Here is a 23,987-nt window from a genome sequence, read left to right on the forward strand (position 1 = left end):
TTGTTTCTCTTGGACTTTGCCACACTATCCGTTTAACACCAAGCAACACCCATTTACAATCTTTCTTTCGTGTTTTGTTTTCTTTCTCTCCTGTTTTCCTGCACTATCAGTTAATCCCAAAGCAACACCCATATAACAACGCAATACGTTGAATCACCACAGTCTCGGTGATAGCTTCCCGCTCAAGTAACTCCACTAGGGCCAATGCAGGATATTAGATCCCCACACTGCAGCAGCTGTTCTGGCTTGTGTTACAGGATTTCAGATGTGAGACCAGTCTGTGCTACCAAGGTAAGACATTCATTTACTGTATACTGTACATTAGGCTTCTACCGTATTTTCACTGTTTTTAAAATCTAAATTTTAAAATTCGAAAGTTACAAATGACTGAGAACTGTCCTGTTTGCATAACTGTCAAGGTTTTGACTCATGACATGATCAGGTACAACAGAAGTATTGAGGACAAAGTTTTAACATAAAGAGAAAATCTAAATATGAGCACATTGGATAGTTTCTTTCAGGAGTTTGAACTACCATCTAAGAAAATCCGATCGAAACCGTTAAAGTTCAGATGTGATAAAATCTTTTCCTGGTGTGTTGTAAATTCAGCCTGTTTTTGAATGTTGTATTAATTCCCAATTCACGGGATGTCACGGGAGAGAGAGAGAGAGAGAGAGAGAGAGAGAGAGAGAGAGAGAGAGAGAGAGAGAGAGAGAGAGAGAGAGAGAGAGAGAGAGAGAGAGAGAGAGAGAGAGAGAGAGAGAGAGAGAGAGAGAGAGAGAGAGAGAGAGGATCTCCTCTACACGTAATCGTTCTTTGTGTGTAACTCAGACGCCAACTAGACTGACGAAAGGCAATCTAACATTTATTTTCCCATGCTTTTGATATGCTTGGAATGGGACCATGGACTGTGCTTTGGATGACGAAGCGGTCTCAGCAGAATGTGGCGCTTGAAACCTATAATTGGAAACGTTTCTGTCAACATTCAAAGTTCCGGGTTCATTATATTACGCAGTCTTGAGGTTGAAATGACGCTGGTCTTAGACGACTGGATAAACACATGACCTTGGGAGGTAACAGTATGACCTTGGGAGGTAACAGTATGACCTTGGGAGGTAACAGTATGACCTTGGGAGGCAACAGTATGACCTTGGGAGGTAACAGTATGACCTTGGGAGGTAACATTATGACCTTGGGAGGTAACAGTATGACCTTGGGAGGCAACAGTATGACCTTGGGAGGTAACAGTATGACCTTGGGAGGTAACAGTATGACCTTGGGAGGTAACAGTATGACCTTGGGAGGCAACAGTATGACCTTGGGAGGCAACAGTATGACCTTGGGAGGTAACAGTATGACAATGCTTAAATGCATGCTTGTCCATATTTGTTTGTTTAGCGTTGGAAAACCTTCAACATTCGAAATATATGACGTGAATCTGTAAAATTCGAGTCCGGGCAGGTTGGTGAATGATCTAGGCAGATGGGATATGGCGACATCTATCAGCCAGGTCATCGAGTCTGGCTAACATATCTCGTTAGTCGCCTCTCACAAACAGCGTGGTTTATGGAGACCAGTTGTAACATAGATCCTCTAGATGTACATGTACACTGGATACTAGTCATTGCCGTTCCCAGTTTCGAGATGCTATTAGAACCCCGCACCCTGAACGATGCACATGTATAAGCCCAGTCACCAATCTGATAGAATTATATATGTCCTGTTGTCAACGTTCACAAATGATCGTCACCCATGTAGCAGCGTATGAACATTGGGTGCATTTTAGTCATATGTCAAACTAATCAATTTCTAATCGAAATTTAGAAAGTTAACAACGCCAGATAAAGATGTGATGTGAGCAACGGTCCCATGCCCTGCGACGGGCACATGTCACTCAGTAAACGCTAAAGTACGTTCCATTACACCAATCGGAGACTTGATCAGCCCAAACCATAACCGGTTGGTCATTCTGTGCCTCTAAGGGGGACAACTCGTGTAACCTTCCGTGTACTGAGTGCAAGCGACTGATAAATGTTGAGATTCCTCATGAGCTTACCATCACCTTAATGTAAAATGGCTGTTGCTTGTCATAGATATTCCATTCATGAGTTGGTCTGAGTCAGAGAAGTAAATATGTGAAGATTAGTAGAATTTAGGTAAACTCCCAAACTGCACTGTAGGTGTCGTGGCTTTCTGGTGGACGTTTTACAGGGTTAGAGGGCTTTATATAGTCACGTTCATATTTCCTATTTTTCAAAATCATGGTACAATGTATGGAACCGGCAAGTCGTGTTCAGTTGTGGAAAACGCCAGAAAGTGATAGCACGAAAGGATAAAGCGAAAACAAGAAACGTAAAGCGATAGCACGAGACCAGAAAGTGATAAGACGAGTTGAGAAAGTGATAAACCGAGATGAGAAAGCGATAGCACGAGACGAGAAAAGCGATAAAACTAGATGAAAAAGCGGTAGTACGAGACGAGAAAGCGATAAACCGAGATGAGTAAGCGATAAACCGAGTCGAGAAAGCGAATAACCGAGACGAGAAAGCGATAACATGAGACGAGAAAGCGATAACACCAGATGAGAAAGCAACAGCATGAGACGAAAAAGCCCGATAACACGAGACGAGAAAGCGATAGCGAGTTGTGGAAAAAGCCACAAAGGGATATCACGAGAGGATAAAACGATTACAAGAAGCGGAAAGCGAAAGCACGAGACGGGAAAGCAATAGCACGAGACGAGAAAGCTATAGCACGAGGCGAGAACGCGATATTTGCCAGTCGCTTTCTCACTTTCTCTCTTTAAGGCAGTAGGGCTCCCGTTAGATCACCATGGGGTGGCATGAGACAGGTGTTTCTTCTTGACGAAAAGAACCTACGTAAAGTGACAGTAATTAATGGTTAAACCACACCTTATTATAATTCAGGGGTGGACTATATATAGACGTCATGAAGATATGGAGATGGGTGGTGTCGATATGGGGATGGTAAAGGTGAATCATGCTGGGTTGGGTCTTTTTATAAAAGAGAGCTGTGAGCATTTTTTCATTTCAAAGTTAACTGTAAAGGGAATGTTGAAATCATGCCACTATTTTCAAAAACAAACTATTGTTTAGATGGGGGCGAGTTATTACAAACAAATGCAAGGCTTTAGCGAACTAAGTGATTGCTTTAAAGCCATAATCGGTTGTTTAATGGAACCATCGTGACGTCAACGGTCACACTCTTTGAATAAAACAGGTTAAAATCTGAACATATACTACTTTAAACATAATTGAAAAGCCCTTTCTTTTATACGATTAATTTGTCATAGCTGAAAATTATTGTTAAACACCCTCTACAAGTTGCAGGTGTATGTTAACATTTCTAGTGAGCATAATGATTGCTGTCCGTATATATTCTTCTTGTCATATGAGGTAGTGAGTGAGTGAGTCTAGTTTTACGCTTTTAGCAATATTCCAGCAATATCACAGCGGGGGGCACCAGAAATAGGCTTCACACAATGTACCATGTGGTCTTGTCATATGAGCTATGATCAACTTGCTTGATGTCACTTGACGTGTACAACTGTATATCTGCTTGCATTCAGTGCACGTGGCGTGATAAACATCCCCCGTGACAATGATATTATAATTGATGTGCGTACATGTGCGCTGGCTTCAAACATATTCACCACACAGTATTTAAAGTGAAAATACAATTTTACTGGCGACATATCAGGAACATTTTGTGTCAACATACCAGCAATTTAGCAGATTTTAATACTTTAAGGCATACTTGATCACAACTGCCTGGCCAAAACTATGCTAAAAAATGAAATAGAGGAAAACAGACGACCATTCAAAACAGCTAAAATACGATCGGCGCAATCGTACCCCAAATGTTAAAATACGTATCTGAGGAATAGAACGGGTTCCCAGTGTTTGACGCGCGGCGCAGTTTCAACAATGAAGTCAGTCTGGGGTGTAGTCTGTCATACAGACCCTGAAGCAAATATATCCAAGAAAGCCCACGAAAGTCTAGAAAATGTGGCAAGTCTATATTTCAACAGCTGCAGAATGAAGAAAGTCTCGGTGCTCCTTTTCATTATATTTTATTTTTTTTACTATGAGCTTTTTTCCCTGTAAAATATGTTCATTTCAGAGACTAGTTGTTAGTCTATCTGGGGTGTTATTCGCCACAGCTTGGAGATTGTTAAGACTATTGGGATTAACAGGGGTCATCTCACATATCATACAACTGATTGGTGAACATCTTACAAAATATCAGCACACAGCCCACTGCTGAACTATACAAACAATCACTGTACTGATGACCCTGGAAATTGGTCTTCGGTAGCCCATGCTCTGGTGGTCAGGCTCGAGGACTTGATCGACACATGTCATCAAATCCCAAGCACTGGAATGTCCGGGAATATGTCAAACAGGTTCTGAGTTGAGTTGAGGTGGGCTTTACGTCACATCGGCATTATTCCAGTCATATAGTGACGAGAACAAGTTTGCATTAATAAACATTCTAAGTACAGAGTCGGAATGAGGTTTATTTCAAAAACATATATTCATTACATTGTCATTTAAAAACAGAAAAAGTCATAGCACCAAATTTAAAAGCAGGCAATTGGTTAGTCACATTACACAGTTATAATTTATGATACAGATCAACTTCCCTCAGGTAGTTCACTATCAGATGAGCGCTCACGCGGGAGAACAGATCTTTCAGATTTGTTGCATCATAATGTGATTCCCTTGCAGTCCACACATTCAAGCAGAATATGCTTGATGGTGAAAACCTCATCGCAAGAGACACACATGGGGGGTCCATCCCCATCCGTCTTCAGCAGATAGTCATGTGTAAACCGACTGTGGCCAATACGACATCGTCGTAAACTTACCTCATCACGTCTTGACTGACAACCCAAGTAGGTATAACCAATTGTTGGCTTCATTTCATACAGTGTATTTCTTCCTACTTGAGTGTCCCACCTTTTTTGCATGAGGTCCCGAGTATAGCTTTTGAAGGTGGGTTTGAAATCACTGTACGGGATCAGCAGTGGAGATAAGGGCTTGTCAAGGGCTGCTTTAGCTGCAGCATCGGCTTTTGTTTTACCTGCTATGCCGACGTGACCCGGCAACCAGCAGAGGACGATGTCACATTGGCCAGTAGAAAGGTCGTTGTAAAGTTCTAAAATGTCCAGAATGATTGGGTGACTTGAAGTAACATTTTGAAGTGCTTGAAGGCAAGATCTGTTAAAACGATGAAGTTTTTGGAGTGATTCTGCTGTTGAATGTAGGTCAAAGCTGAGAAGATAGCTTTGGCCTCGGCAGTGAAAATGGAACTGTTGTCGGGGATCCTAGAGGAGACCGTCTTGGATCCAATGACTGTAGCACTGGCAAGTTGGCCCTCATCCTTGGATCCGTCTGTGAAAATGGATCTATGGGTGTCATACTTGGAACGTAACTGGTTGTATTCCTGCTGGAACACGAAAGGATTTGTTTCGGACTTTTTGTGTTTAGTAAGGGTAAGATCGACCTGTGGTTTCACAGAAGGCGGTAAGGTGCTATGACATTGAGATTAATTTTAGCTGCAGATATGTGTGGTTGAATTCTGATGCCAAGTGGTGGAACCAGGCTTGGCAGTTTAGGAAAAAGGTTTTCATAGAGAGGTTTGAAAATTGTATGCTGGATTAGACAGATTTGAACGTAATTTAGTGATATATTGCAGTGCCAGTTTAATGCGGCGTTGTTCAAGGGAAGGTTCGTTAGCCTCTGCATATAGACTGTCTAAAGGAGAGGTCCTAAAAGCTCACAGGCAGAGCCTCAGGCCTTGGTGTGGATAGAATCTAATTTTTCTAAATTGCTTTTGCAGGCTCCACCATAAACAATGGAGCCGTAGTCTAGTTGAGAGCGAACCAAAGATCTGTACAAGTGAAGGAGAGTAGTCTGATCCCCTTCCCACTCTGCATTTGAAACGACTTTTAGTAAGTCCAGAGCCTTCAAGCACTTGGCTTTCAAATATTTTATGTGTGGTAAGAATGTCAGGTGACGGTCGATTATGAGTCCCAGGAATTTGGCCTGTTCTACTACTTTGATGGGAGTACCATCTAAAGATAGGTCTGGATCCTTGTGTGGTTTGTATTTACGACAAAAGTGAATACAATTTGTTTTGGATTTTGAAAACTTAAAGCCATTTTCATTGGCCCATTTTTGGATTTTGTTAAGACAGAGTTGTAGCTGCCTTTCTATGGCGTGCATGTTTTTACCACGACATGAAATATTGAAATCGTCCACGAAAAGGGACCCATCAACACAACTGTTCAAGACGTTAGTGAGGCTGTTAATTTTGGTGCTAAAAAAGGGGACAGACAGGATGCTGCCTTGAGGGACGCCCTAATCTTGGTGGAAATAATCAGACAATGTGGAACCTACCCGTACTTGAAATTGTCTGTTGTTTAAAAACTGAGATATGAACTGAGGTAATCTGCCCCTCAATCCAAATTCATGTAAATATTTTAAGATACCATGTTTCCAAGTTGTATCGTATGCCTTATCTAAATCGAAAACTGACTGACTGACTGAGTTTAGTTTTACGCCGCTTTTAGCAATATTCCAGCAATATCACGGCGGGGGACACCAGAAATGGGCTTAACACATTGTGCCCATGTGGGGAATCGAACCCGGGCCTTCGGCGTGACGAGCCAACGCTTTAACCACTAGGCTACCCCACCGCCCCTAAATCGAAAAAGATAGATACTGTATGCTGTTTGTTGATAATGAAATTCTTAATAAAAGTTTCCAGACGCACCAGATGGTCAATGGTACTAAGTAGTAAGAATAGTTGGGAAATGGTCACTTCCACAAAGGTCATCGTGGACCGACCATTCAAACTCGTCAAGATCGGTCTGACAAGAGATAGTTGTAGTAGTGATAGAAGGACGGGAGACAGCAGAAGAGTAGGTGATGGTTGAAGGGGCTACAGTTACACTTGCAACCCCCCTTCTTAGCTTCATGAAAAGAGACATTTTCTTTGTGCTTGATCTTTATGATCTAGGATTCGCGTTGCCACACGGGACAAGATTTGGAGGAAGCCATATGGTTACCACCGCAGATTGGACACTTCACTTCCTTAGTACAGTCATTGCTCTCATGCTTGTCACCACAGCGGTAACAAACAGCAGAAGAACGACAGGACTTGGATCCATGTCCAAACTTTTGGCAGTTGTAGCACCGGAGTGGATTAGGTACATACAGCTCCACACCAATGCTGCAATAGCCGGTTCTAATAGTTTCGGGAATCTTCGATCGGGCGAACGTAAAGAGGTAGGTGTTTGTGGGTTGAACCACACCGTCCTTCTTGATAGTGAATCTCTTCACAGCTGTGACAGACTGCTGGGAAAGTTCCTGGACAATTTGTTCTTCAGTCATGTCAGACAGGCACCGAGCTCTGTCCTGTACAATGCCTCTATACGTGTTCAGTGTTTTTTGCGCTGAGACGGCAACCTTTACATTGACAAACTCTTGTAATTTCAGTAGTTTTAGGGATTGCTGTCTCCGAGCATATTCTACTAGTAGAGAACCGGACCGGAGCTTTGTGACATTGGCAACCTATCCGCAGATACCAGCTATACCCTTGGAGACTGCAAATGGGTTCAATTGCAAAGGTTGTAATGGTGGCCAGTAATCGGGTCGAATGGGCGTACTCTCGTCAGACGGGGGATATGTCAGAGTCCATATGTCTTCGTTTTGAACCGGGGTATTGGGAAGCCATGTCGTAAGGAATGTGGTTCGGCATCCCCTCTCTCCACCAACCACGGAGTGTCAACAAGGACGATCTTATATTGCAGCGGATCTCCAAGCTGCAAAGACCGGGGATAAGGGGGTGTTATACTCCAGCGAATTTGACATGAAATGCTGTAGCTGTCTACCTGATCAAAGGTCAGGATGGTTCGGTCCATGACAATCGATTGGAGACGAACAGAAATCGGGGGTCAGCATCAGCAGATTGGCCCATGAGCCACCGCCTTCTGTGCATGGGTCTGCTAGGCTAATTTGTTTTGGTAGAATATCAGTTAACATTTTGAACATGGCCAAAAGTGTTATGTAATACCAAATTTTGTATAAACATTACATGCACAGGACAAGGCGTGACCAGCCGATTGGTAGAATCGGGCCTATTCTACCACCCGTCTAGGCAAAGTTAGGGTCGAAGTGGTGTGTTGGATTATTGAACAATATTGCCGGTTCCGTCATCCTCAACCACCAGACTCCTTCCTCTGCCGACACAGGGACGCAACCCACGGCAAACGGGTTGCCCAATTTGGTCGCCTCTTACAACCAGCAATGGGGTGCTGTGGACCTATTCGACCCCGGGTCCACACGGGGGCGAAGATCCATTGGCGTTACCCAGCACCCTCCACGAGGAGGTTGCTCTTCAAGGGTGCCTTAACAGGTTCTGAATCCCCAATACTATGAAATGAAACACAAGTGGGATGTTACTTTTCCCCTTGTTTCGAGGAGGCGAATAGCTGAAATTTTGCTGACTGTTTCAATCACTCATCCACCCACCCACCCACTCACTCACCCACTCACTCACTCACTCATCGTGTATGACTATAATGAGTAAGGTCTTTTTTTTTCAGACCAATGTATGATCAGCTGAACAAGAAACACGTGATACTCCTGTGTATGGTTGTCACACTACCTGTAAGTGTCGGTAAGTACACACACACACACACACACACACACACACACACACACACACACACACACACACACACACACACACACACACACACACACACACTGCACTAAGTTGCCTTTTGAAACCGATATGTTCACTTACAACGGAAGCGATATAACGTTGCTGAGAGAAAAATAGAGATTGACAGACTTTTAATGTATTATTTGTTATAAACAAAGTTATTTGGAGGCATTGTGCATATAGCATCGCACATCAAATACACAAGTGAGATGTCAACAGGGCGTAGTAAATCTCACGGTTAATGTAATAACGCTAACGCATGACGGAGATGCGATGTTGTTAATGTAGTACAGATGGGCAGAAGGGGACACCGTGGTTGTGGGTGGGTAAAGACCGATTGATGTTGGACTCACTGACTGACTCACAGACTGACTGACTCACGCACGCGTCCATTCGCCCATGTTTTGGGCTCCTCACAATGTTTAACGACGTTTCATATAACTTGGTGTCACGATAGTTTTCTGTAAACCTTTTCACTTTGTGATTCTTTCTTCAATATTCAGCTACAGCTTCAGAAAACACACGACCAATACATTCAAATTGATGAATAAACATTGAAGTTGATTTCATCTTTGTTTCGTATGTACTGTTCACTTCAAAGAAGACCCGTGAAGGTGCCGGGTTAGAATTGGTCTTCAGTAACCCATGCTTGTCGTAAGAGGCGACTAACGGGATCGGGTGGTCAGGCTCGCTGACTTGGTTGACACATTTCATCGGTTCCCAATTGCGCAGATCGATGCTCATGATGTTGATCACTGGATTGTCTGGTCCAGGCTCGATTATTTACAGACCGCCGCCATATAGCTGGAATATTGCTGAGTGCGGCGTAAAACTAAACTTAACTTTTCTGGTATGAAAAAATGCTTATACTCGAATCTTGCAAAGATTTCAATGACGTCATGACCTAAGGCGACTGTTTCTCTTCTTCGGGACGAGGTAAAGTTCAATAAAACATATTTTCAACTTTCACTGAAAACACAATATAAGTTATCCTTATTGACAGCATCCACGGATGTATTCTTCCAGGTAAGCAGGTTTGTACCTTTTCCGAGCTGGCAGATTCAGCCGGTAGACATGATGACTACAGTGGTTACAGAACTGTTGCGAATCCTGACAACTGTAAGGAGTTCTGCCGAGGGTACGATTGGTGCGTTGCAGCAGAGTTCGACTTCAACACCTACGACTGTTTTCTGTACAGAGGAGTCACACAGACCTCGCACAAGGAAGGAAGGGTATATATGGCACAGCGATGCACTGAAGGTAACGTTCAGTGTGTAAACTTGGTCTAGTGCAAAGTCACTCTCTTGTTAGAGGTTTGGTTATGTCTAATTATATGTGACACTGTGCTCAATATCATTCTTAACATTTGCTCAACATAATGACTTTTCCTTTTAGACCCGTGAAGGTCCGGGTTAGAATATTGGCCTTCAGTAACCTTCAGTCGCTTGTCGTAAGAGGCGACTAACGGGATCAGGTGGTCAGGCTCGCTGACTTGGTTGACACAGGTCATTGGTTTCCAGTTGAGTAGATCGATGCTCATGCTGTTGATCAGTGGATTGTCTGGGCCAGACTCGATTATTTACAGACCGCCGCCATGTAGCTGGGATATTGCGGAGTTCGGCGTAAAACTAAACTCACTCACTCACTCTGATTATCAGTGGCAACTACTAAACGAAAATCCTTGGCCTGATGCAAATTTACTCTTTGTTGGAGTTACACTTCCTTTGATGCTGTGTTGAATATCTTTCTTAAGAACGTATTTTCTTTCGGATCGTAAATCTATAAATATTATTGGATTGTATATCAAATATGAAGCTTCTCATATTCAGTGACAACTACTCAGCCAACGACAACGACTGCTACCTCTACCGGCACAACTGCTGTTCCCACATCCACGTATATATCACCATCAACATTCTACACCACACTAACAACAGTAGGCCTATCTACGGCAATGACTACAACTATAGAACCAAGCCGAACTGACGACAGACCTACAACGGGGCTACCTGTACCCAAATCAGTGTTTACAAAAGGTTCGTCTTCAAGCGTCAATTGTTGATACGTTAGCTTCTAAGGACAAAGGGTAGTCTAGTGGTTAAAGCGTTGGCTCGTCGCGCCGAAGACCCGGGTTGAATCCTCACATGGGTACAATGTGTGAAGCCCATTTCTGGTGTCCCCCGCCGTGATATTGCTGGAATATTGCTAAAAGCGGCCTAAAACCAAACTCAGTCAGTCAGTCAGTTCTAAGGAGAAGAGTGAGCTTATAAATCGGCCATAAATACAACGACAAAACGCGTTCCACATTACACGAGTTTGGGGATTACGATATTTGAGGAAAGTACAGATTCTAGCACTTTGTGGGGTGAAAGTCTCTCCGTGATTCAACCCTGCATTCTCAGGCAAGTGATCGCCAGCACACAAAGTTAGCGACCTAACGAGCGCAGCTTCTACCAAAAACGGAACACACACAGTTGTTGTCTTTATCTAATATGTTTTATCATACCTCACGTAAAATGTCTATCTTTGATTGGTTCACGTGACCTTGAACAAATTACCATGTATGTCCGGTGCACGGCCGTACACTGCCCAAGCGGGGTATAAGTCTTTAAGAGGGAGAATCAATCATTTATACCAATTAAACATGCATCCACGGCAACCATTGGTTCGGATCGACAAGTCGGTACGATGTCAGTAAAAGATATGATTGGATTTCAGTTTGTTATATTTACATAATGAGAGATTTAAACATTCTGTAAGATAACTACGTTGTAACATTATGATTCGGGTATACGGGGTTTTATGCGTCCCTCGTTAGGTTTATAAAATATCCCTCATCACAATGCTACAACTTATAGTGTACCCCTTTGACAAGTGTAAATAAGCACAGCTCAGGCATTATGTATTCATACATTTCCAATACAATTCCCGATCTGGACTTGTACTTTGCGCCTTTTTTCAATGAACATTTTGACCTTCTTTTCCTTGTGTATGAACTAGAATCTGAAAATTTAACTTCTGATACATTTGGCCACTTTCTGAAAAATAGGCAGTGTGAAATGTGGAAACCTAAAATAGGTTAATATTGGTCGACGTGACGCTATACTTTTAAGATTATCACAACGGATTGAGTTTTCCAGTCACACTTATTGTATATTATAGATTACAGTTTGAATACCTAGTGTACTACAAATTCACTTACTGGAGCTTCCGTTATGCTTATTTTGAAACTGTATTAAATATCATTAAATAACATTATTTACAACATAACATATTTTCAGTGTCGACTACTCAGTCAGCAGCAACAGCAACAACAACATCTTCCAACACGACCACTACTGTTCCTATGACCACGGATAAACCACCATTACCATTCTACACCACAACAGCAGGCTCATCTACAACAACAACTACAACTAAAGAACCAAGCCGAATTGACGACAGACATACAACAGTGCGTCTTTTACTGGAACCAGAAGGTTCGTCTTCAAGTGTCATTTGTTGGTATGTCATCTTCTAAGGATAAGAACCCGTGAAATTCCGGGTTGGAATCGGTCGTCAGTAACCCATGCTTGTCGTAAGAAGCGACTAACAGGATCGGGTGGTCAGACTCGCTGACGTGTTGACACATGCCATGGTATCCTAATTGCCTAAAATGATGCCCATGATGTTGATCACTGGATTGTCTGGTCCACACTAAATTATGTACAGACCGCCGCCATATAGCTGGACTATTGCTGAATGCGGCGTTGAATAACCAACCAACCAACCAACCAACCAACCAAACAAAAATCCTGGAGTGCAAACTGTAAAATATCCCATGTTTTTCCAATTAGTCTTCCATTGGGTGCCTGGCGACGTGATTAGCCTTGGAATGTACTACTAGAATACACATGTCTTATTATAGTAAATGTCTAACAACCCATTGAATCAATAATTTGATGACTTCAAATTTTACTTATTTTCTGAAAATTTAATCTTCAGCATGTTGTTGCCAGCATCAAATAAATGCACAGTTTGGGGTCAGGGGAGTAGGGAGAGGGAGAGAAAGGGAAAGTCAGTTTTGTGATGTTTCATGGAATGTACTTGAATACCGCTTTGCTTTGCATCGAAAGGGGTCACACCATTTATGGTCTTCTTTGAAACGCCTTTATGGTAAACATTTGGACAACCCTTCCAAATTTGATGCGTCAGTGACAAAACCGATGTCCGATACAATTCTCAATAGGGCCGTGCACTATATGTTTTTCCATGTAAACAATTGACCTTCATGGCCATGCATTTGTTCATTTAATGTCTTTTCATGGTGCCATCACTATTTGATAGTTATATATAAACACAAGCTCATGATACACTCGGAATTGTACAATCAATTCTGTTTGAAGGGAGAACGTATCCGAATCTGTCAGGAATTTAGTATGCCAGTCTGAAAAACAGGTTACATATCCTCTGAGAATTCAGTATGACAGATAGATGTGGGAAGGTTCACCAATAAGATGCTTCTTTCATCCCAATTGTAGGTATATGCTAGATAGTATGCATAGCATTATTGAGAAAGTACGAGTATACGTGAGGATTTATGGCTGGCTGAGTTTGTGTGTACGCTCGGGTGAAACAAGGATGAAATAACCCATCAGTTTGTTCGAATAGTGGGACTGGCGCTGTGGCAGTTTCATTGTTTTTTCTGCTTAATCAGGGCCGTGTTTTTTCAGATGCTGTGAAGCTAACTGATACAACTAAACCTGGAATGAAAGGTGAAACTACCATTGCCCAGGACACCACCCTTGTCACAAGTCCGCTACCCAAGACAACGACCACATCTCCAAGTTCAACTACAACTACCACCGCCACCACAACTACCACCGCCACAACAACTACCACTAAAACCACTATTGCTAAATCTTCAACAGGAACACCAACAAGCTCAGCTACTGAAAATTCTGTGGAATTGGAAACGACGGATTCGTCAGTGCCTTGGTCATGCCCTCTTTCAAATTCCCAAATACAAGCGCCTTTAACATTTAGAAGAAAACGGCAAAGGCTATGTTTTAACAGACAAAAATTTCCTAGATTGAGCATACCTGAAGATAATCCAACTTGTCTCCTTGTTCCTTCTAATGACACGGGAAAGTTTGTCATCGTAGTTGTTCCTCCACGGCCTAAACAGGTCATATGTGTCCCTGTTAGTTACTGTGGTAGGATCCCAATTCTTCATCTTCCCGAACCAACTTCCCTGGTTCAATGTAGCCCATACAATCCGCAACAACAGCTGCCTTATCAGTTCCCCATACAAAGAGGTCCCCAATTTCCCTCTCAGAAAGGTAACCAGAATACGTTCCTTCCAGTAGCAACAGTTACGGTAACTGATGACATTCCGGATGGGACAATGGCCCTCCTAGATCTATTGACCAATGTAAAGTTATATGGTCACAGTGGTCATAGAAAGGTCAGTCAAATGTATGTCCGTAAAAGTATGATATTGGACAGGTCTGTAGATAACTCTTCAGTTTCTTCAACAGCTATTGACAAAGATGCAAATATGCCCAAAGAGTTGACAGATTCGAACAAATCAAACATACCTTTGAATGACATTAACCTTATTCCGGGTCTCGATACAGTATCGGTATCAAAAAACACTCTCGACGGTAACTTGACATTATCTCGACCAGTGAGAAGGAAGCTACGAGATCTTAGTAACGGCCAGACTATTCCAAAAATGAACAGCACAGTTCTTTTGACCATGCTATTAAGAACCAACACAACCCAGCGTAACTTGACATTTTCGAGGTCAGTTGCAGTTCAAACGACCACACTGGCGACTGTAACGGAGTCAAATCCACCACGCCGTGTACGTCCTCCGAGATACGGTCGTATTCGACCAATGAGAAAGAAGCCCCATCGCAATCGTTCAAAGAAAAATCCCAAAAGCAAACCAAAGAGAAAGCGGAGACCACGCCCAACTCCCGATCCACTGGCGAAGTATAAGGGCAAACATCCAATGCGATATGCACGTCATCGATATTGGAGACGAAGGAAAAATCCCAGAGCAATCCGTCACCCGTCCTCAGTTGGTCGCAAATATAGATCCAGACGCCTACGTTCCCGGAAGTCACGTGAAAGAAGGTTGAGATCTCGCAGACGTAAATATACCGTGCAGAATCGGTTTCAGGGAAGATGACTAATCCTTTAATGAATAATAGTTGAGTTTTTTATGTAATGTTTAAACACATTACTGGCCGTGAAATATACCATAAACTGAAATAAAATAATCATTTCTGAAACCAAGTGTGAAAGAAGAGAGATCTTATTTGCAAACATATACATCTGTCCCACCTACTATCTCCCGTAACGAACACCGTCTGGTTAGGACGTCATTTGAACTTCAGAGATTATAACACCAAATGCCCTATTTGCAGATTTAGCTATTTCTTTAAATGTACACCTAGGTGTTAATAAGAAGGAGTACTTGATCAGAACAAATTGTAAAATCAAAATACGACCTTTTAATAAATTACGACGGTAATGCATTCCGTTCTAGATTTTGGCTGCACAATCTTACATTCGATGTAAGGCTTGCTCATCAGATGCTACAAAGGTAGCATCAATAGCATGTATTTGGGTACACAGCATATCAATGCTTAAGTGGATTTCACAAGAGAACAGAATTCCCGTCACATGACGTGGGTCTATAAATAACCGACCAGGCAGACCATCCAGTGGTCGGCTCACGCCGTCGTGGTACGGGTTCACGTCTTTGCTGTAACTCAGCAGCACAGAGATAGTGCAGACAAACTAACGTTTCCACTCGTTATCACGATTATAACGCTGCAGTGGATTTATATCAAATTCGACACCAAATCAGAAATATCGCACCTGTTTCACAATGGTCTACAAGTACACGAATCTGGGTCTGCCCATCATAAGTCTTTGTTATTGTTAGAGAATGAAATTCCATTCCATTCTTCCTGCATGACAGGGCCAAATTCGTTGAGACTGGTCGGATTTGGTTGGCGATGTCGTACGCAATTCAGTCACCAATACGTGCCGTAGGTGTCGTCCAAGGATATTCTCTCGTTTATATCGTGCGGTGTGGTATATGATAGCAAGTCTAGGCCCGACTGGCTGCTGCAGAACAGGAACTAGGCGTGTTTATTTATTAGCGTCTCAGTTAGTGCTTTGTGAGCGAGCGATATCAACATTAGAGGCTAAATGGCTATCAAGGTAAGGTTCTGTGCACGGTTCCGCAATGATTGGTTTCCTTGCACTATATACTTCATCGCTCATCAACATAACGCTTGTTTATCTTATATACTTTGCTTGTGATCAACGACGAACCACAGTGTAAATGACCTCAGTGTGTACACATGTCTGTGACTGCTTTCTCAGACGCATATACATAACCTTGTTGAGGATTGCCATAGTGTATACATACGGAGCCGGGCGGTGGTGTTATCAGAGTGTGTTATAAGAATGTGTTATGTGTCGAAGATACGTAACCACGCTGTTGATGTTCTTACTGTACGTCGGCGGTGGGGTAGCGTAGTGGTCCAAGTGTTCGCTCGTCACGCCGAAGACCCAGGTTCGATTTCCCACAGGGGTAGAATGTGTGAAGCCCATTTCTGTTGTCCCGAGCCGTGATATTTGCTGGAATATTGCGTAAAGCGGCGTGAAACTTAACACTCTTTCACATACGGAACATGTACATTGTTACTATCAAAATCTCTACCTGACGGAACTTCCCATGCAATTGAGCTTTGCATGCGATTTCTGCGATTAGACCGTCGTTTTACAAAGCGAAACAAAATCTCCCCTATCGATAGACTTAATGTTACACCCAGTCATTACCGGTAATTAATGCACTGACACCCTTTTGAGTGTGAAATCCTTTGATGTATAATAACCTGTTAAAATATGCCGTGAAGATCCGGGTTAGAATTGATCTCCAGTAACCCATGCTTGTCGTCTGAGGCGAATAATGGGACACTGTAATTAATGTGACACTGTTTTCAATATCATCCTTAAAATTTGCTGAACAAAATGACTTTTACTTTTAGACCCGTGAAGGTCCGGGTTGTCGTCAGAGGCGACTAACGGGATCGGGTGGTCAGGCTCGCTGACTTGGTTGACACATGACATCGTATCCCAAATGCGTCGATCGATGCTCATGATGTTGATCACTGGAATGTCTGGTCACGACTCGATTATTTACAAAATAGCTTGAATGCTGAGTGGGGCGTAAAACTAAACTCACTCACTCACTAACATATGACAAAGGGGTGAGGATACACTTACCATTCCGCGAACAGATGGTATCATCACTATGTGATAGAGATTCACAAACACATGCCAGTGCACATCAGAATAGTCCAATCGATTTGCTATTTGAGGACATTACTTATGAAAATATGCCAAGGGTACTGTCTCTGCTGAATGGATTAATCCCATTCACCACTTACATTCATTCATGGGGTAGCCTAGTGGTTAAAGCGTTCGCTCGTCACGCCGTAGACCCGAGTTCGATTCCCTACATGGGTATAACGTGTGCAGACCATTTCTGGTCTCCATGATATTGTGGGAAGATTGATAAAAGCGGCGCAAAACCATACTCATCCATCTATCTTATAAGAATATTCTCCCAAAACTTTCAAAGCTAAATTTAAACGTACTAGATTTTTAAAACGTAGTATTTTTGTTCTTTTAAAGTTGGCTAAATATTTCCTACAATCGCGAGCAGCTGAAAGGATGGTGTAAATCCAACTAGGGTCCATGCAGGTAGCAAAGGTACTGTAAGTCCCCATGGACCCTAGTATGGTGATCTACCTTCAGTTGTTGGCGATGTATAGCCTGTTTTATATTGTATCGTCCTCTATAGTTAAAGTATTTTATATTCATTACTAGTTTTAAATATATAGTCTAGTTGGTTTTACTGTCCTTTGTCGACAGATATCTTATACTGATTACCTCGCTATATAGCTGTAATATTGCCCATGCGATGTAAAATTTTAACTCACTCACTTATATGAATATTCAAGATTCATATGAATTCTAGCAAATCTCATTGCTAAGAACAGATAAGGATATTGTCAATAAACTTGTTATTTCCTGAAGTGATTCTTAAAACTAGAAAGGTAACATTCCATTTAGACAATATACAATGTATATACAGTGGAAGCCCTCTAAACCGGCATTAGTTGGTACCGGCATAACATGCTGGTATAGAGAACTTTTCCCTTTTCAACTTGTAGTGGGAATTAGTGGTGGTCCGATTAATTGAAATAATCGAAGATTGGCCGCAGTGACTAAACGACCAAGCAATCGAACATGTTTTCTCGTAATCGAACACGACCAATCTTGGAACACTTGTTTGCATTAACAATATTTTTCACAAGGCTGGTTCTGTCTGTGTCATTAAATTTACATTTAGGACTGAATTTATCTTAAAGAATCCAGGAAATATGTGTTCCTAACATACTAATCATCATTTAAATATGCGAAATTTGCAAATGGACTTTAAGCAATTTGCAAACAACAAACAAATTACTACATGTTTTTTCTTTATTTTTTGTGTGTGCATTAACAAAAATAACAGGGACATTAAAATAAATGACGCTAACCAATTATTTTCGATGATTGATCGGTTGTAATGGACCAATCATCAATTATTAGATTTGAACCAATTCCCAACACTAGTGGGAATGTAATGGAAGTTACATTTATGAGATGGATACTGTTTGTCTTCCAGTCTTAGACCAATTCATGACCGATCCATCATGAACCGGAACCTGTTTCTTTGGCTGCTGTGTGCGACTGCAGCAATATGCAGGGGTAAGAAATGTCTTACGACATAGCTTGGTTGTCATGTTACCATTTGTCTTTAAGAAGGGCAACTTGAGAGTATAACCAGTCTCTGTTATCCGTATACCAAGCAAAGGGGCCAAACATGAGATATTCCATCAGTATGATCCGTTTGGCTCAAAAGCGGACCGATGAATTGCAATCTAACTCGAACACTAATAGACATATAATACCAACTCGACCAACTCTGTGAGTTCTTTGCAGAATTTATTTCCTTAAAATAAAAAAAGTTGTTTAACAAACTATTATTAAAATATTTAGACAGTTCACTATTTGTTACAAGGGAGTAGTGCAAAGAGGGGAACAGCCAGGTGTGCGTGAAAGGATGGAGACAGCACAGCACAAGTAAAAGAATCAGTAACTTTGTCGGCACTTGCGCCCATGCATCGCGTTCACCTGGCTGTTCCTCTCTGTGTACTCCTCCCTCGTAACAATAGTGAACTGTGTCCAAATTTTAATGATAGTTTGTTAAACAACTTTTATATTTTCAGGACATAAAATCTGCCAAAAACTCACAGAGTTGGTCTGATGTTTCGGTTATGATCAGCGTTTCATTGAGAATTATATGTTTTGTAGTTTTCGAGTAAGATTGCAATTCATCGGTCTGCTTTTGAGCCAAACGGACCATAGCAGCCGCCACAATTAACGTTACTGAATAACTGTAACCATGTGAAGTTTGTCACTTAGGTTTTACCGTCGGTTTATGACACGGGTACACTTTATTTTACCTAAGATTCTGATTTCATTTGAGTAATGTATAATGTTAGGATTTAATGAACCAAAGTAGTACGTGTCTAGATCGCACGTCCGCACTAGCGCATGTGAAAATATCCATGAACGACAATTTCCTGGAATGTAAATTGCCGAATGTGCGATCGGGCGTAAAATAAATATGGAGGATACATTGAATGACCCATAACCAAAGTCTTATGAATTTTTATTGTCTGAATAGATTCGATACAAAAGAGGTGAAATATAGTCTGCTACTATCTTTTGTGGTAGAATTGGAATGTTGGAAACTTTTCCTTGTCGCCAACACTACTACTTCGCTGTTTCAATTCTCTCGTGGATGCAGATGATGTCTACCCCCTTTCTCCACGGGTTCTGCAGAAGAAGCCCATCAATTCTTTTCCAAGGATAATTTATATGACTTCGAGAAAAATCTTCCGCCCTATTGCTTGTCTGAATACGCAAGGAAGCGGTGGGGTAGCCGAGTGGTTAAAGCGTTCGCTCGTCATGCCGTAGACCCGGGTTTGATTCCCCAAATGGGTACAATGTGTAAAACCCATAACTGGTGTCCCCGCCGTGATATTGCTGGAATATTGCTACAGGCGGTGTAAAACCATACTCGCAATCGCAATTGCACTGAATACACAACAAAATACTGAATACACAACAAAATACTGAATACACAATCCCAATTCACAAAACCAAAAGCATCACCCCACCCCTGAATCATATTATTTATTCCACAGTCCATTCGCCAGTACATGTTCGAAACATAGTCAAATTAGAATTGCGTAACAAATTATAATACTTAAAAATTAAATTAATGTATGTTCTTTAATATGCGTTTTAGTGGCACTTACCTTTATATTCCATCAGGTAAGCAAGTTTCCACCTTTTCCGAGATGCCTGATTCAGCCGGTAGTCACGATGACTACAGTGGTTACAGAACTGCTGCGAATCCTGACAACTGTAAGGAGTTCTGCCGAGCATACGATTGGTGCGTTGCAGCAGAGTTCGACTTCAACACCTACGGTTGTTTTCTGTACAACGGAGTCACACAGATCTCGCGCAAGAAAGGAAGCGTATTCATGAAACAGCGATACACTGAAGGTAAACGGTAATCCTTGGCCTGATGCAAATTTACTCTTTGTTGGAGTTATACTTACTTTGATGCTGTGTTGAATATCTTCTAAAGAACGTAATTTCTTTAGGATCGTAAATCTATAATCGTGTAGCACATATAAAGCTTCTGATACTTTTTGCTGGAGTTTTGCTTACTTTGATGTTGTGTTGAATATCTTTCTTAAGAACGCAATTTCTTTGAGACCACATTTAGAATGCATAGTAAATATACAGCTTCTGATTTACAGTGACAACTACTCAGCCAACGACAACGACAGCTACCTTTTCCAGCACAACTGCTATCCCCATGACCACGGATAAATCACCATCAACATTCTACACTACACTGACAACAGCAGACGCACCTACAGCAACGACTACAACTAAAGGACCAAGCCGAACTGACGAAAGACATACAACAGGGCTACTATTACCGAAATCAACGTTCATTGAAGGTTCGTCTGCATGTGCAATTTGTTGATATGTAACGGGAGGTGAGGAGAAATTGGGTTTAACGTCATGCTTGAGAAAATTTCGCTCATTTGACGGCGTGCATGTGTGTGCATGTGTATGTGCATGTGCATGTGCGGCTGCTTGTACTAGCACAGACTGAAGCTGGTTTTATAGTGCTAGCCCACTGAGATACCATGCCGCAGTGAAACATGAATACCCCACTCAGACACATTGTACTGACTCCGAGCCGACCAGTCCGTGTTGTACCCATTAATGCCGAGCGCCAGGCAGGGACCAACAAGTACCATATTTTAACGACTTTTGGTATGACGCGATCGGGGATCGAACCCGCGACCTTCCGCTCTCCTGGCGGACGCTCTAACCACAACACCAAGGAGCCGGTCTTGTTGATATGTAAGCTTTTAAGGAGAAGAGTAAGTTTATATAATCGTACATCGACAAAACCTTGTCAATATTAACTAAACCCTGATGGAAGGAGAGTAGATTGTACAGATCCGACTTCATCGTGTGTATGAGGAACGAACAACGATGACTGCAGGTCTTCTCGAAAAGTCAAACATATCCTGCTCCATCAGTGGCACTTGTTACAAAGACATGGATATTAAGGTGAGTTGTTCTAATGAAAAAGTAATATTATAGAACAGGCTCAAAACGGGAACTGCATCAGATATCCTTTTGTCATTGATGCTCAATTTGTGTAATTTTCTAAAAGTCTCCCATAACAGGTTTTCGTTGCAGTACTGAGCTGATTTTATACAGATAATATTTTGCTTACTGCCAAACTATAGGTAGGAACTCTTACAATGCTCATTGTGCCCCTGCCTCAGTTACAAGGGTCTAAAGATCCGTTTGCTCGTTCAAATAGTGGGACTGGTGTCGTGACAGTATAAGTCACGGTACCCATTGTACTTTCCCGCACAGATACAAATGTAAAGCCAAATGTGTCATTGGGTGTAATATTGCTTTGGAATGAGGATGCATTTAATGGCCCATAACCAAAATCTTATCAACTCTTACTGTCTGAATAGATTCGATACAAAATAGGTGACATGTAGTCTACTGATACCCTTTGTGGTAATTTGGAAACTATCCCTTGTCTCCAAGCACTGCTGCCTCACTGTTTCAATTTTCTCGTGGATGCAGGGGACGTTCCCCTGGGTTCTACAGAAATATCAATGATTTTCCAAAGAAAGGTAATTTGACTGATAGAAAAACGCTTCCGCCCTATTACTTGTCTGAATACACAACAAAAATATTTACTGGGCGTCTTACAGATCTTGTGTTATCCCACTGCACTTCTAATGATATATAGTCCTAAAAAAAGTAGGAGAACTCCATTTTTCATTAACGATTGAATAAAATGGGAGATATATCGGAGTCAATCAATGTTGCTATGATAATAATGAATGTTTTGAGAGTGCATCACCACTTGCACTTCCTTATGACCATAGTTATTTGCAAAGTAATCGCTCTTGGAAGATGATTGGCGTATGACGTGAAAATTGCATGTGTACGATTTTCATTTTTCATCGGAATTGATTAAAGAATTATATTATCTATGAATAAATATTAACCTATGTCTTTTTATGCTTTAACGGCACTTACTTTTATATTCATTCAGGTAAGCAAGTTTCCACCTTTTCCGAGATGCCTGATTCAGCCGGTAGTCGTGAAGATTACGATGGTTACAAAACTGTTGCGAATCCTGACAACTGTAAGGAATTCTGCCGGGCCTACGGTTGGTGCGTTGCAGCAGAGTTCGACTTCAACACCTACGGCTGTTTTCTGTACAACGGAGACACACAGATCTCGCGCAAGAAAGGAAGCGTATTCATGAAACAGCAATACACTAAAGGTAAACGGTAATCCTTGGCCTGATGCAAATTTACTCTTTGTTGGAGTTATACTTACTTTGATGCTGTGTTGAATATCCTTCTAAAGAACGTAATTTCTTTAGGATCGTAAATCTATAATCGTGTAGCACATATAAAGCTTCTGATATTCAGTGACAACTACTCAGCCAGCGACAACGACAGCTACCTCTTCCAGCACAACTGCTGTTCCCATGACCACGGATAAATCACCATCAACATTCTACACGACAATGGCAGACCCATCTACAGCAACGACTACAACGAAAGGACCAAGCCGAACTGACGACAGACATACAATAGGGCTACTTTTACCGAAATCAGCGTTCATAGAAGGTTCGTCTGCATGTGCAATATGTTGATATGTAAGCTTTTGAGGACAAGAGTGAGTTTATAATGTTTTGTGAATACAGTCTCTTCAATATTAAAATACCCTGTGTCGATTGTACAGCTCCGACTACAGCATAAGCATGGGAAGCAAATAGTAATGACAGTAGGTGTTCTCGAAAATCTTTCAATCACTCGACTGATATTGGGAGATTATATTTGCTCCTATAAACACATCCTGTCTGACAATCTGGGTAATGCAGAAGGATGATTGAGGGACTAGGTGTCTACACTTCTCCCTAGGTGAGTTCCAAGGAGGGCTTCCCGGCAGAAGTCACAATCAAGGGTCCTGAACTGATGATGATGATGATGATGATGAACCTTACCAGCCTGACTGTAACTACAAAGCATAACAATGAGAATGGAGGAGATAAGGAGAAAGCTGAGCAGTATACAATCTGAAATTAAATAATGTGAAACCAAAAAATCCATCAGAATTAGAGATGTATCATTAAGACCATAATATACGCTAATGTGGTTTTCAAAGTGAGCCTGGCATTTCTCAAAACTAAGTACAGTTCCGACCGACAGAACCAAGAGTTTGAGTAATAACCTGAACTATCGCCAGTAGATGCTCGAGTGTCAACAAGCTCTACACGCTGGAGTAACAAATTATAATATAACAAATAGTTAATTTTAACGAATGATGCAATAAGTGACTTTATTAGATATAATCTTCAAGTGTGATAGTATCGTATATTTCCCATTCAAGAAAGGTACAGTTAATGATAACCCCATGGTCTAACGTTCAATCGTTTTTAACAAAGCTCCCATTCAGTTCTTTGTCAGGCC

At 41.7% G+C, this 23,987-nt stretch overlaps 1 protein-coding gene and 1 long non-coding RNA gene across 2 annotated transcripts; both read left to right on the forward strand.

The window, feature by feature from the left end:
* Positions 1–206: 206 nt before the first annotated feature.
* Positions 207–9,920, forward strand: LOC124270580. The gene is made up of 3 exons (XR_006896828.1): positions 207–291; positions 8,636–8,709; positions 9,784–9,920. It is a non-coding gene; the product is annotated as an uncharacterized LOC124270580 (long non-coding RNA).
* A 5,976-nt stretch (positions 9,921–15,896) lies between these two features.
* LOC124270581 (location of vulva defective 1-like) lies at positions 15,897–23,394 on the forward strand. The gene is made up of 6 exons (XM_046705597.1): positions 15,897–15,978; positions 18,500–18,582; positions 20,218–20,451; positions 20,712–20,918; positions 22,559–22,792; positions 22,944–23,394. The coding sequence occupies exons 2-6, from the start codon at positions 18,528–18,530 to the stop codon at positions 23,168–23,170; spliced, it is 957 nt and encodes a 318-aa protein (XP_046561553.1). The 5' UTR covers positions 15,897–15,978; positions 18,500–18,527; the 3' UTR covers positions 23,171–23,394.
* Positions 23,395–23,987: the final 593 nt, after the last annotated feature.

The sequence above is a fragment of the Haliotis rubra genome, unplaced genomic scaffold, assembly GCF_003918875.1.
Source record: "Haliotis rubra isolate DU_JTF1 unplaced genomic scaffold, ASM391887v1 Scf153, whole genome shotgun sequence".
NCBI classification, from domain to species: domain Eukaryota; kingdom Metazoa; phylum Mollusca; class Gastropoda; order Lepetellida; family Haliotidae; genus Haliotis; species Haliotis rubra.